This window comes from Acanthochromis polyacanthus, chromosome 9, assembly GCF_021347895.1.
Source record: "Acanthochromis polyacanthus isolate Apoly-LR-REF ecotype Palm Island chromosome 9, KAUST_Apoly_ChrSc, whole genome shotgun sequence".
In the NCBI taxonomy this organism is placed as follows: domain Eukaryota; kingdom Metazoa; phylum Chordata; class Actinopteri; family Pomacentridae; genus Acanthochromis; species Acanthochromis polyacanthus.
The window spans coordinates 26,723,049-26,736,395 of NC_067121.1; the positions used below are offsets into that span (position 1 = coordinate 26,723,049).

A 13,347-nucleotide genomic window follows, 5' to 3' on the forward strand; every position below is an offset into this window, starting at 1 on the left:
CAAGGATCAAACCAGCGACCTTCTGGTTGCAAGATGGCTGCTCTACTCATTGACCCTCCCAACTACCAGAAGTCAGTATGTTCATCCTCTGTTGACCACCAAATGACAGCACTGTCATCCCTGGAGCTAAGGATGAAATGTTAGAAGTGTTTTCTGAAGGGATGTTGATTTCAAATGCACTATGAGTTGAGTAAGGAGAATGACCTTTTAATGGTCATTGATTAAACCCCTAAAGACTCATCTCCGTCTATCAAAATTCCATATTTAAAAGTTTTGTTCCATTAAAACAATCCCCTCCTGCTTGAAGTGGCTCAGTGGAGTAAGTCAGGCAAACATGTTTAAAGCAGACACCTATTCTGAGGAAGAGAAATGATCCACAATGATTGGTTTCTTGGGTTAATTATGTATGAAACGCTGGCCGTCAGAATCTGCATATTTGAGACATTCAAGACATTTCAAGCTGGAATGTTCAGACATAGACTGTTTATTTTGTTCGTGATCTGTCCTCCAGCAAACAGTATAAAAGCCTCATATGGACATGTTAACAAGGGGATCTGAAAATTTCAAAAATGTATGCGTGACTCGTCGCTCTGAGCTCCCTGTGGAAAGAATTTCTTTTCCCCCCGATGGTATGATTCCTGTTCAAGTGTCAGTGGGAACACCTGGGAATTCTCAAGGGAAACTTAACTCCGGATCTCATATTTCCTCTTTGTTTCAGTACACTCAAGACAGGTCAGGTCACTTAGACACAAGCTTCCGCCACCACACTGAATAATTAAGGACAGGCCATGGTGCTGTGTGTGTGTGTGTGTGTGTGTGTGTGCATGCATGGGTGTCTGTGTGTGTGTATGTTTGTGAATGATTGCAGTAGAGTGTGTGATGATGAACAGAGTGGTTTCCCCTGTCCTCTTGGAGGAACCCCGTGGCCCACTTGGGATCAGCTTACAGATGTCTGACTGAGTGTAGATTTGTTGAAAACAGGCTCAGTGTTTTTATGGATACAATCCTGCTCCTCCAGTGTTTTGGTAAAACATCCACTGAACCTTCATCCACCTGTTGACTCTGATGAGTGACTGTGTGTATGTGTTATTTTAAGAGACGCTGTGTATCTGCTTGTCCTGATAAATGACCTCTTATCTGGATTGATTCATGGTGTTGTAGCTGTTGTCATAGTGCGCTAGTTGATAAGCATACAGAATGTGTTTAAATATGACTCATCTCACTCAGTCTATCCCCCACCTCCTCGTAGCAATTTTCCGTGTATCTATACATACATTTCCAATGTTGAGAGAGAGAATGTGGGTCAGTAATGTGTCCACACAGTAAGTGAGCTGGGGTAATGCGATTTATGACTACATGTCACTTTGTATAAAATGGTCTTAAACAGAATGTGCTGCTGTCCTCCAGCTGACAACCTCGTGGTCAAACAATCAGTCCTGCAGCGGTTACAGCTGATTTGTTTGCTACAGTTGAGTGTCGTATTGGGTTGCGGTGACCTCAGTCACCTGTGACATAAGGTCTGGAGTTACACTGCTGAGGTACAGAGAGTACACCCATACATCTCAAAGTCATGAATAATGGCTGAAGCGGTGAAGTCAGGATGATGCACTTTGTTAACTCCCGCTGTGGTTTAGTCATTCAGTGAAACCTCTGTAGGGCTCCACATGTACTGTGCTTTGGTTTTAAGGTAAAGCTAAGTGACAAATTACATGGAGGGCTAAGGAAATTTCCCATATGGACTGTGTTTTTTTACAATGGAAATGTGTGTTTGCTTATTTCCATAGTTTCAGTTTGAATTACTAAGCATTATATATATATATATATATATATATATATATATATATATATATATATACATATACTGAAATAAAACACAACTGGTGCAAAAAAGGGGTCACCTGTGTGTTGAAATCAAAGAAAATTCTGTTGCTTGAGTGGAATTTTTGTCTCTTTAATGTCAAAATGTAGTTTTTTGGCCAGCATGTTTACTACATAGATCAGTGTCTTTAACCGAAACAAAAAGCTCATATATATATATATATATATATATATATACACACACACATACACCGATCAGGCATAACATCATCGCCTGCCTAATATTATGTTGGTCCCCTTTATGCTGCTAAAACTCCTCTGATCCAGTGGGTCATGGACACAGGACCTCCAGGGATGTCCTGTGGCACCAGGATGGTGGCAGTGAATTCTATGGGTCCTGTGGGTTCCAGGGGGGGACCTACTTAGATCAGGATTATCCTGGCACATCCCACACATGCTCAATAAGATTTGGGGAAGGTAGTTGCTAGAGGTACGGACCCGTACCCGTAGCCTGTGGCCTATGGATATGGAACTTTCCATTTGCCAATCAGATACGCGAGATCTGGTCACGTGACTCCCGGTAGACGCTAGAGGTACCGACCCGTAGCATCGGTACTACAGGTACGGACCCTAAACCTGACCCTAACACTAACCCTAACCCTAACTTTTGCTTACCTTTCAACAGTTTGCAGTGGTTAGCAGCTTCTTGACTCGCGAGACTCGCGTACGAATCCGTATCTGTCTGGCAAATGGAAAGTGCCATATCCGTAGGCCACAGGCTACGGGTACGGGTCCGTATCTGTAGACACTACCTTTGGGGAATGTGGAACCCAGGTGAACAGCTTAGCTCTGTCGTGTTCATGTGTCGGGGTGCTCTGTCCGAATCTTAGTGGTGGTGGGGGGTTGCTTGACCTCCCTTGTTTAGGTGGGTGCTACATGTCAAACATCCACATGAATGTCAGGACTCAAGGTTTCCCAGCAGAACATTGCATTATCACAAGATGATCGACGTTATTCACTTCACCTGTCAGTGGTCATAGTGTTGCAGCTGATTTATCTCTGTGTATATACTCTTAAGTGATTGACTCAAATTTGCCTGAAGGTCCCAATTTTTCCTCAAGAAATGGTTTTGAACGTTGAAGTGGAAGGAAATGTGATTCCAGATTAACGCTGGTGCTTGTCTGGTTCTGAAAGTGGCCAACTCTTTCGTCGCTGAATGGTTGAATTTACTTAATGATGTTTTGACGTACACTAATATTTTTGAGAACGGTTACAATTCGCTGTCTTACCCATAATTGGAGAAGAGGAATGAGCAAGTTCATCTCTCTGTATCATTTAGAGATGATGTTCCTGGTAGTTTTTCAGGCCAGTTTATGTCCTTTTTTACACCTTTTAACAACACCAGAGCTATCTTTTACTTGTGAAATCAAAACGGTGGCAGCATATAAGCTGTTTAATGTTAGTCCCTGAGCCGTTTTTGAGGCACCTGCAATTTCTTCCCTACAGCCCCCACCGGCGGGGGCTGTAGGGACTAAGAATCTATTTCCATTTAGTGTAGTGCTAGTTGCTTGTTTTTTCCACAGCATACTTGTCCACGTTTACAGAATGTCTGCAAATGACAGTTTTCCCACCAAAGTTGTATACTGGCGCATACATATTACATCATATGGATTATTTAAAAAGTCTAAATCAACATATGTGTGGTGAAGGTTCAGTCAGGTGTAGGGATAGGAATCGAGAACCGGTTCTTTTTGAGAACCGGCTCCCAGTAATTCGATTCCTAAGAATCGTTTGTTTACTTGCCCGACGATTCCGCTTATCGATTCCTCTTACGTTGCAAAAACGTGATGACGTCATACGCAGGTTCTAGACTTTTCCAACATGGCGTCCCAGCAGAAGCACTCAAAAGTGTGGCTATATTTCACTCGTAAACACGACACCAGGGCTACTTGCAACACTTGCAATGATTCAATTTTGTCAAAGGGTGGAAATACTTCCAATATGCTCAAACATCTGTCCACCCAGCATTCAGTTAGTTTGCGGAAATGTACCGCGTTTGATACGCTACTTAGCGCTGGCGAGCCTCATCCAGGTAAAAGCAGGAGTGGAGCTAACGTCTCGGCGTCGTCTGCTTTACATGTTGAAGGTAACGATAAACTCCTCCAGATCCTGTACATTGTGTTTATGCTAGCGCAGTTAACCTCATTTCACCATATCAATATTGCCTATCTCCTGGAATTATATTTTAGATGACGATGATGACGGCCTGAGCCATGCTGGCTCAGATGCTGGCTCTCACTCTGGCTCGGAGGTTGTAGCGAGTAGCTCTCGTGCACCTTTAGCAACCCCCTCCATCGAGGCAGGGAGGACTAAAATGACAGAGGCGAGGATAAATGAACGTCACCGAGCAGTGACCAGATTTGTGGTGAAGGGTTTACACCCTTTTGCCACAGTAGATGCCCCTGAATTTTGGTACGTTAATTTGTTGCATATTTTCTGTTATCTGCTCATGTGAAATCGAACACTGTCAAAGTTATAAATTGTTTTAATCAGTGTAGTTATGTATCATTATTCCCATGTTTTCTGTAGGGAGATGATAAAGACTCTCAACTCAAAATACCATGCCCCTAACAGAGACAGTTTAGCAATACATCTGATTCCTGCTTGGTATGGGGTTAAGAAAAGCGATGTGATCTCAGACCTGAAACATGTCACAAAAACAGCTATCACAGCTGATGGCTGGACCAGTTTTAGTCAAGATCATTGTATCTTCTGTCCAAAGTTGACAATATTAAAGAGTCAAAGCAAACAAACCCATCTGTATTTTTTCATGCCCTTACCCAATGAGAATCGATAAGGGAATCGGATCGATAAGCAGTATCGATAATGGAATCGGAATGGCTAAATTCTTATCAATTCCCATCCCCAGTCAGGTGCTCCCCTATATTAACAGGTTGTGTTCTATGAAGTTGCAAATCATAATATCAGCTCACATTTGTCAGATTTGGGGTCCCAAATCAGATGGATCGTCATCTATGGCTCGACTCTTTTCTTGCTATTTGGATTCAAAATGTTCCTTTGCACAAACTTACCAAGAGATACAATCTTGATGTCTCACACTCAAAGTGTTTTTTGTTTTATGTTAGAGTAATGATGCATTGCTTTTTGTTGTTGTTTTTAATTAAATGTCAATGTCTAATATATTTTGCTGCCATTTCTGTGGTTTGGATGATCAAACATCTTCTCTCAGACATGATTAAATTAGGAAATGGTTGATTCTGTACCATATATAGCATTTGGCTGAAGAACTGTTAAAGTTAGAGACAGGTTTTTAAAAATGTCTTACACCCTCTCTAATTTTATGACAGGCATGCTCTGCCCCTCTTCCACTTTTTATTTTCAGGCACTCCCTCGTCTGGATCACCCTTCACTTTCCTTTTTCTGTGTGCTATATTACTTATTTTATCCCATATCCAACCCCTGCACCCATCCTCTCGCCTTTCTTCCGTGTCACAGTAGAGAGTGAATAATTCATGTTCGGGCTGCTCGCTGGTGGAGATGAATCATGTGAGAAGAGCATGATACACGTGCTCATCTCAGAGCAACTCTTCTCTCCAAAGACCCAAACGGGGAGCTGCTCTGCCACGCTGCAGCTTACTGTACAGGCCACAACGACTCCGTCCTGCCTGCACGACTTTAACCATCCAAGCTTTCATGACAGCCACATGTGAGCTCAACACCAGTGTGAAGCCACCTAGAGAGACCATGCAGCAGCTTCTCACTACACATCTATGTATATTGTATGACGTTAACCATCCAAACGCTTACACCTTTTGGCGGAGTTTTAAAGGATGTTGGCTTTCAAAAATCAGCAAAATTGAACCATTTATCAAGGCCAGAAACTGCAAAAATTGCGTCTACTCTGAGATGTATGTCGCTTTGGATAACAGCATCTGCTGAATGAAATTGTAGAATAGTAAAATATGAGAAATTGTTTGAGTTTCGTTTTTCCAACACTCCATGAAATCCTCATCTATGATGTGTCTTTACTTTGGAGAACATCTCCAAATCTGAACATAAAATCGTGATGCTTCATCAAAATCTCTTCTCATTTTCACCAAAAATAAATGTTTCCACTAACCTGATTCTCCAAAAAGACAAACAAAAAATCCTGCGCTCCTCCCTAAACATTCATGTGACAAAAATTCTGGGATTTTTCAGTTGAACTGCAGGCTGTGCTTGCAAAGAGCAAATAGGAGAAAATATGGAAACAAATAAAAAATCTATGTAAGTAGGGAGATATTTATAATTTCAAGGGAAAAACTGGATGTAACCAACTGAAAGATGGTTCTTTAGTCTGATAAATTGAGGTTTTTGGCCACCAGATGGTATGTTAAGCAGATAACAAACACCAAACATCATCACAAATACACCATGCCCACCATGAAGCATGGTAGAGGCAGCATCATGATATGAGGATGCTTCTTGGCAGAACTCCCTGAAAGGCTGTTTGTTCAGCTGTGTTTTGCTATAAGGAGTATTGGTAGGACCTGTGGGAAAACCTTGCACATGTGTTTTTTTCAGTTTTTGTAAAATGAAAAATCAAGGAATGTCAACTTTTTTTTCTTTAACTGGGGATTTGTGTCATTATAACTTAGTTTTAGTGCACAAATATATTTTTAATTCGCTCTTCTGCCATGGTTGTGCTATTTCCATGAGCTTACAGGACTTCCTTTGAAAACTGAGACCACACTGAGTTTAAATGTGACAGCTTCAAAAAGCAGCCAGTTGGGATTGAGAGGGTTAAGACTTTATGAATTCACTGAAAATGATGTTTCCAGAACAGTTTTTACTTGCTTAGATTTTGTTGTCTTTTCAGAAGGAGTCCAGTGGCAGTTGTTGCTCATATAGCATTTCAAGCTTGACCAATTTGTCCTCAGGGTGCGATTAGTACATTTTTCAAGAGCTTTCAGCTGCATCTCATGGGTTTCGTCAGATGCAGTCCTTGTAGCTTCTTCTCTTTGATTGCTGCACATTCATCATGTTGCTATATGCTCTCTGTTGACCCCAGTTTAGTCACTTTATCAGGACTGTGATCAGTTCATTCATCACCTATTGTCTGCAAAACTAATGTTCATAGGGCTGGACCCGAATATCCCGAATAGCCGGATATTCGTTCACTACGGCACTATCCGGATATTAATTTGGTATCCGAATATTCGCCCCCCCCCCCGTCGGACGTTACTGGGCGGAAAGACTATGCCGTCTTCCCTCCGCCTTCGGCCCACATCAGCACTTATCAGCTCATCTCATCATGTGATCACATAAACATATACACATATGTCTATAACATATACACATATGTCTATGTGATCACTCCCTCCTCCCCCCGGACGAAAATATTCGGAGCTCGTCTCTTCCCTGCGCCTTCGGCCCATTTCGGCTCATCCCGCCGTGTTCTTCGGCTCATTTCGGCTCCTCCATTCGTGTTTGTAAACACCACCTGAATGGCTGGGTGGCTGCCGACTCTGACGTCGCGCTTCACTTCGTTGCATAAACACAAGACAAGATGCCGAAGACCTCTGCTGAAGACAAAACGAAGGCAACGAAGGTCGGTTTACACTGGGTTCAATCTGTCATAAGGAAATGTTGGCCAGAACTTTCTAAAAATGAAAAAGGATCCAAATTTTCGGGCCGTCTGTGTCACAAGCCGCCACTACCGCACCTCCGCCGTCGCGCCGAGCTGCGCTGCGCCCCCCCCTCCATCGGACGTTACGGGGCGGAACGAATATTCGGATATTCGTCTTTAATGGGGCCCGAATATTCGGAGGCCAGAAACCACTATTCGGGCCAGCCCTTTGGCTTGGTGATTGGCTGCTGACAGCCTTATTTAAAGCATATTTTTTGTTAGAACAATGATTTGATGCACATTTTACTTTTTTTAACCACTGTTGCTGGGGAATTTATTCCTAGTCAAAAGGTTTAAGTGCAAGTCGTTTTTCAGGCTTTCTGAAGTCAGTGGATTCATGATTTCCACTTCATGTAACTGAGATCCTCCACTCTGACAGCCAATTATTACTTAATGGCAGGTTTACACCTACTTGTCACACTTAAATACACTGTATGTCTGTAATTGTTCTTTAGCAGTGTCTAGAGACAATATATTGACCCTGTTGGCACGTTTGATATATGGAATAGAAAAACTTTGTTGCTCGCAGCTCAGTGTTCTGCAGACTCTGTCCCTGCACTCCCACACACACTTCTGTCTCTGGAGAAACTCTTGTCAAAGCCAAACTTAATGTGTGTTTGTGCCAGTCCTCATACTTTGTGTGTGTGTGTGTGTGTCTGTTATGTTGGCTCACACTCTGCAGTCCTCTCATGAAGCTTTCTATGTCCTGATGCACACGTGTATCTCACACGAAGGATAATCACGGTGGGATGGTGCAGGAACCAGACCAATAATTTTTCATATGAAGAGAATCTCACAGTTGTCGTGCTGCCACACCGTGTTATCAGACTGCATGGTTAAGCAGCAGGAACTGTGGACCGAAAAACTCAAGAGCCCAAAGTCAACTTTGGCTCGCTGTGATTTAATGTGTGTACCTGCTTGATAACTTGGGTATTTTACAGATGTGCAGGAGTGTTTTTTTGTGACACAGGTGGAATTTAATCTCAAGTAACCATAGCGATATAATGTCTCACATTTGGGTTTAATTTAGATTGCTTCTCGCAACAAACCTTACCTCGGGAAATTGTGATATATTACAACACAGGTTTTATTTCCGAAGTTCAATCCATCTGCTGGAATTATGTTTTTGCCGAAGATACATGTAAATGAATTCACTCAGAGAAACATGTTATGGATGACTATAGACATGCAGACTTGCACATCAAGCAACTTGACTGGCTGATTCAACTCCCATCAAGAGATGCAAGTAAAAATGCAAACATCTTACAAAAAAGTGCAAGAATCTCTATGTTTGTAGTTGTGTGTGTGTGTGTTCTCTGCCCTTCTTTATAACCGTCAATCCAATCCACCTCACACTTGACAGTTGTGTTGCCGGGTACCCGAGAAAGTGCAGTGACAAGTTTAAAGTCATTTAGAAGCGTGGTCCTCAAATTTTGGCAAAAAGTTTTTTTCTAATACGCCTTCACAACAGCACCCTCAGGGGCCTTCTGGCTGCACATGGCCGGAGCCTAAGTTGCCCCTGTTGCTAGGCAACATCACGAAAGGCATGATTGGAGATTTTAGACATGAATCCCAGTCTGTGCACTTTAACTTACTTCCCGCCGAGTTTAAACTGGATCTGACGAACAGTTGTTGAAATATGCGAAGAACACATACACTTAAAGATTTAGTAGAGAGATGCAATGAACAATCAGATCATGAAATCTGCTTAGCTGTATGCAGAATGGTCAACATGGCTGACAGCTGGTGGAGTCAAGGGAAGCAGCATTAAAGCCAGCTCCTCTATAATAACCGAATGCTTAAATGAGCCAAGATTTCAGCATAAGCCAGTTCTTCCAAATGCAAAAAATTACAAATGGATTCATGTTGGCTAATCTGAGTATATCTGAATGTCTCACTGTTTTGTTTTGACTTTATCTCACTTGTAAATGAAGAAATCTGTGTGTGTGTGTGTCTATCCCTTGCTTTTCTCGACAACTGTTCATCCGATCTAGTTCACACTTAGCCAGGTGTATCGATTGTGTTGTTTCGGGGACCCGAGGAAGGGCAGTGTTGAGTCTGAAGTTGTTTGGATGACTCCTCCTCATATTTTGGTGAAAGGTTGTTTTTTGTTGCTTCACAACAGTATGTTTTCAGTGACGATGTGTTCAGCAGACTTTAGTCATCGGTGGGTTTTGGCAGCAGGTTCACAACAGCTCACTGACTGCGGCTCATTCTGAACTCAGACTGTACACAAGCTTATTACCAGCCAGTGTGAGTTTGTTTTGGATGCTATCCTTAGTAACTATCAGCTGTCCCATGATCTGTTTTATGAGCTGGTTATGTCAAAGCAAACAATTAGTAAAGTTGGTGTTCATAATATTTTTTATTGTATCTCATACCTCACAATGGCTTCTGTCTTTCTACAGTGTTGGCTCTCAATTAAAGAATAGTTAAAGTTACAAAAAAAAAACTCTTAAATAATAGCTAAGGTTAACAGTCAGCTATTCACATCCAGCTTTATAGCATATAAATGATCCTAGCTTTTTTTTTTTTTTTGTTCTTCTCTTAGATCAGTCGCTGCTTGAAGCCTGGAGGACGGTTTGTCTCCGTTACCTTTGCGCAGCCCTTCTTTAGGAAACGCCTCTATGCTCGCACCGAGTACAACTGGTCGATCAAGCATCACAGTTACGGAGAAGGCTTTGAGTATTTCCTGTATGTGATGACCAAAGGAGAGGAGCTTAGTCCTGAAGATGCAGCTCTGGAGAAAAAACTGCTTGAAGACACTAAGTCTCCGCCTACCAGCATCACTACAACAGCAAATGAAGATAAAGAAGACTTCCTGTCTAACATTGACTTGTAAAGTGGCTGGATTTCATCAAGGAATCTTAGGATGATGTTATCCTAACACTTCCTTTATAAGGTGGCTCTATACTCTGATGATGACTTCAGAAACTCAAACAGATCATTTTATGTGTTTTAATACCTTCTAGATATACAGTAGATGTTTTTATGTCATGATTGTAATTCATACAGGCACACATTTTCTAATTTTTTAATTTAGAAAAATTAGACAAATGGATTAGAAACCATCTTAACTGAATAAATCTTTTAAATACATTTCAGAAATCAGGCTACCTCTCAACAGGGACACTCAGATTCATGTGCATGTTAGTGCAGGTGCTATATGGATTAGGAAATTGGAGAGAGCATCAAAAAAAGAAAGAATGTTTCCTGCAGCAGTGCCTGATCAAAAGTATTTTAGAAAATTTAAGCAGACAAACGTTTATTTTATATTTGGGAAAAAGGGGAAAGTGGTTGTGCCAAATATAAAAAATGAAGTAAAACAAACATTGATCCTTAAATAACAACAAAAAAACCTCTATAACTTATCCAATTTTAAATAACTTTTAAAACTACCCATGTTGCAGTGAGGCCAATGTACAGTAAATGTATTGTTGTTTTTTAAATTACCCACATGACCACCCACCTTATTGTGGGGTCTTAATTTTAGATTTTACACTTTTAACATTTACAACAAAGACAAACTATAAAATAAAATACCACATACAGAACACAGTACCCTTAAAGGTCCTATATTGTACCATTTTTAGCAATGTCCCCAGAATTTATCTTTGTTTTTAAGCTCAAAATACCACAAAAAAAGGGTATATTTTTACCAGGACTGTGTAACACCTGGTGTTAACTCTACTTTAAACAGGCTGTTTCAGTGTCTGTAGCTTTAAAAACAGTTAAACTACTAAAGATTCTTCTCTTGCAGCACTGGCAGTAAGGGCACTAGATTATGTCAATTATTAGCTCCATGATCATTGGTTCTTCAATTCCTTCTTACCGACTGATCAAAATTCTGACCAGCTTGTAAAGTGAGGAAGCTATCTAGCTTATAGGAGGATAGAGTAATGGCAGTAGCAAGGGTCTTCATATTCATATTTACTTTACTTCGTCACATTTCTAAGGTGTACAAAGCACAATAGAAATGGATTTTTACCACATGGGACCTTTAACACATAAGGCAATTCCAACACAAAATAATGCTCTTGCTTAAAGTCTCCAAGTACTGTATATATGCAGCTTCTTTGAACCTGGAAATCACCAGGATAATGACTCAGGCGCAGAACACCACAAATAACGTGCCTTTTACTGGCTCCTTACAGCAGTTGAGCCTGCAGTGGTCTAAAGTTACAGAAGCACATTGCATTCCTTGAACCATAAAAAAATGGGGGCCTCATTTCGTAATTTGGAATTCTGACTTATTATCGAGAAAATCTTTTGGAACAATACAGTCCTCATCTTGTAATGACGTGAAAATTGACAGATTTTGGACAACTGCTCTTCAATAGAGCAGGCAAAAGTGACTGGGGAAGATTGTTAGAATTTGAACCAGTTTTTGTACCAATATTGCAACTTCTACCAACTACATGTACTAGGGTACATGTAGGTTTACTTCTGTTCTCACATAGCCATACCTATCTTCAGAGCTCTGGAGAATGGTCTGACTGCACCAGTAAAATACTTTGGTTGGTTGCATTTGTTCAAAGATACCATTACTTTTGTTGTGATTATTAGATACAACGTCATGGTTTTTAGATACAGACGTCATGCTTCAAGATATAATACAGGCCTCCAGTTTTTTTTTTAATCTGGTGACTGCAGTGCACTCCTGTATAATACTGAAGGAAAACCTACCTCAGTAAACATGCCACAAGTGACTATTGGTTAACAAATAAATCACCATTTTGTTTTTTGTTTTTTTTGTTGTAATGTTCTCATGATTGTACAGTCGGTTAAATTGTAACAGCTCTGAGAGAAAATTGCAGCCAGGTTAACTCTGACTCATCCTGGCTCCTCTTTTGTCTGTATCATAGTTTTTCTTGCCTCTGCTACTATCAGCTTCTGTTCACGATTGAAACTTTTGTCATTTATAAACCAATTGTACCTTTCACTTCAAAGTAATGTTCTTGTCTCATTTCAGGACTTTTCTGCAGCCCCTGATTCTGTGGCAGTGCCGAGTCTGTCAGAGTTATGCAATTTGCAAGACAAACCGGCATGTCTAGACACAGTACATAACGGCAGCACCAGCCTGCATGTAAAGTCAGTGTGAAAGTCTATCAATATGTCAGTCAGACTCTCCCTTCTACTGGGGTTGTCTGCGTCTGTCCCAGGCCTGCTTCAGATTCCAGACAAAAGCTGCTAATGGAGACACGCTGTGTTTGACACACCTGTCAAGCATGCGACACTGCGTGTAAGCTCATACGCATGAACATACAAGCAGCAGCAGCTCAGCCGGTGTGTTATTTGTTGAGGACACATGAGATGAGTGTCGGGTCCTGTGCTGAGTCTCTGCTGCTTAAATATAGACCAGAGAGGGGAGAGAGAGCCGGGTGGTGCAGACAGGCAGGAAGGCTGGTGACTGGAGGGGGGACCACATTAATAAAGGAGAAATCATTTATTTTTAATTCTCCACTGAGATCTAATTACTGCCTATTTTTAAGACTTGGGGGGAAAAAAAAAAGGTGTGTGATTTTTCAGATGGCTCTTCTTTCTTTCCACGATTTTCCGCTGGAGTAACGTGATAGTTTGTTCCACTTTAACTTTGGTGTTGACAAAACAGTGTCACCACTAAGTCCGTTTCGTAGCTGGTCTGGAGACCTCGATCACATCACACATAATATATTAAAGAAACATTTTTTTTAAACTTTTTTCCATCAAAAAATGTTCCAAAATTTCCCCAAAAATTTTGAAAATGTGGAAGTTTTCACTGTGAAAATATATTTTTTACCCCCCACATTTTCAAACTTTAAAACGGGTCAGTTTGACCCGCAGGACAACAGGAGGGTTAA

The 13,347-nt window shown here is 41.1% G+C and overlaps 1 protein-coding gene across 1 annotated transcript in view; it reads left to right on the forward strand.

Annotated features, from left to right (window-relative positions):
- The window catches only part of ece2a (endothelin converting enzyme 2a), a 103,504-nt gene extending 91,055 nt beyond the window's left edge, over nt 1-12,449 (forward strand). The window contains exon 4 of the mRNA XM_051953718.1: nt 10,059-12,449. Within this exon, the coding sequence (XP_051809678.1) occupies nt 10,059-10,349 (291 nt within the window). The 3' untranslated portion in view covers nt 10,350-12,449. The remainder of the gene's footprint in view (nt 1-10,058) is intronic.
- The last annotated feature ends 898 nt before the right edge of the window (nt 12,450-13,347 follow it).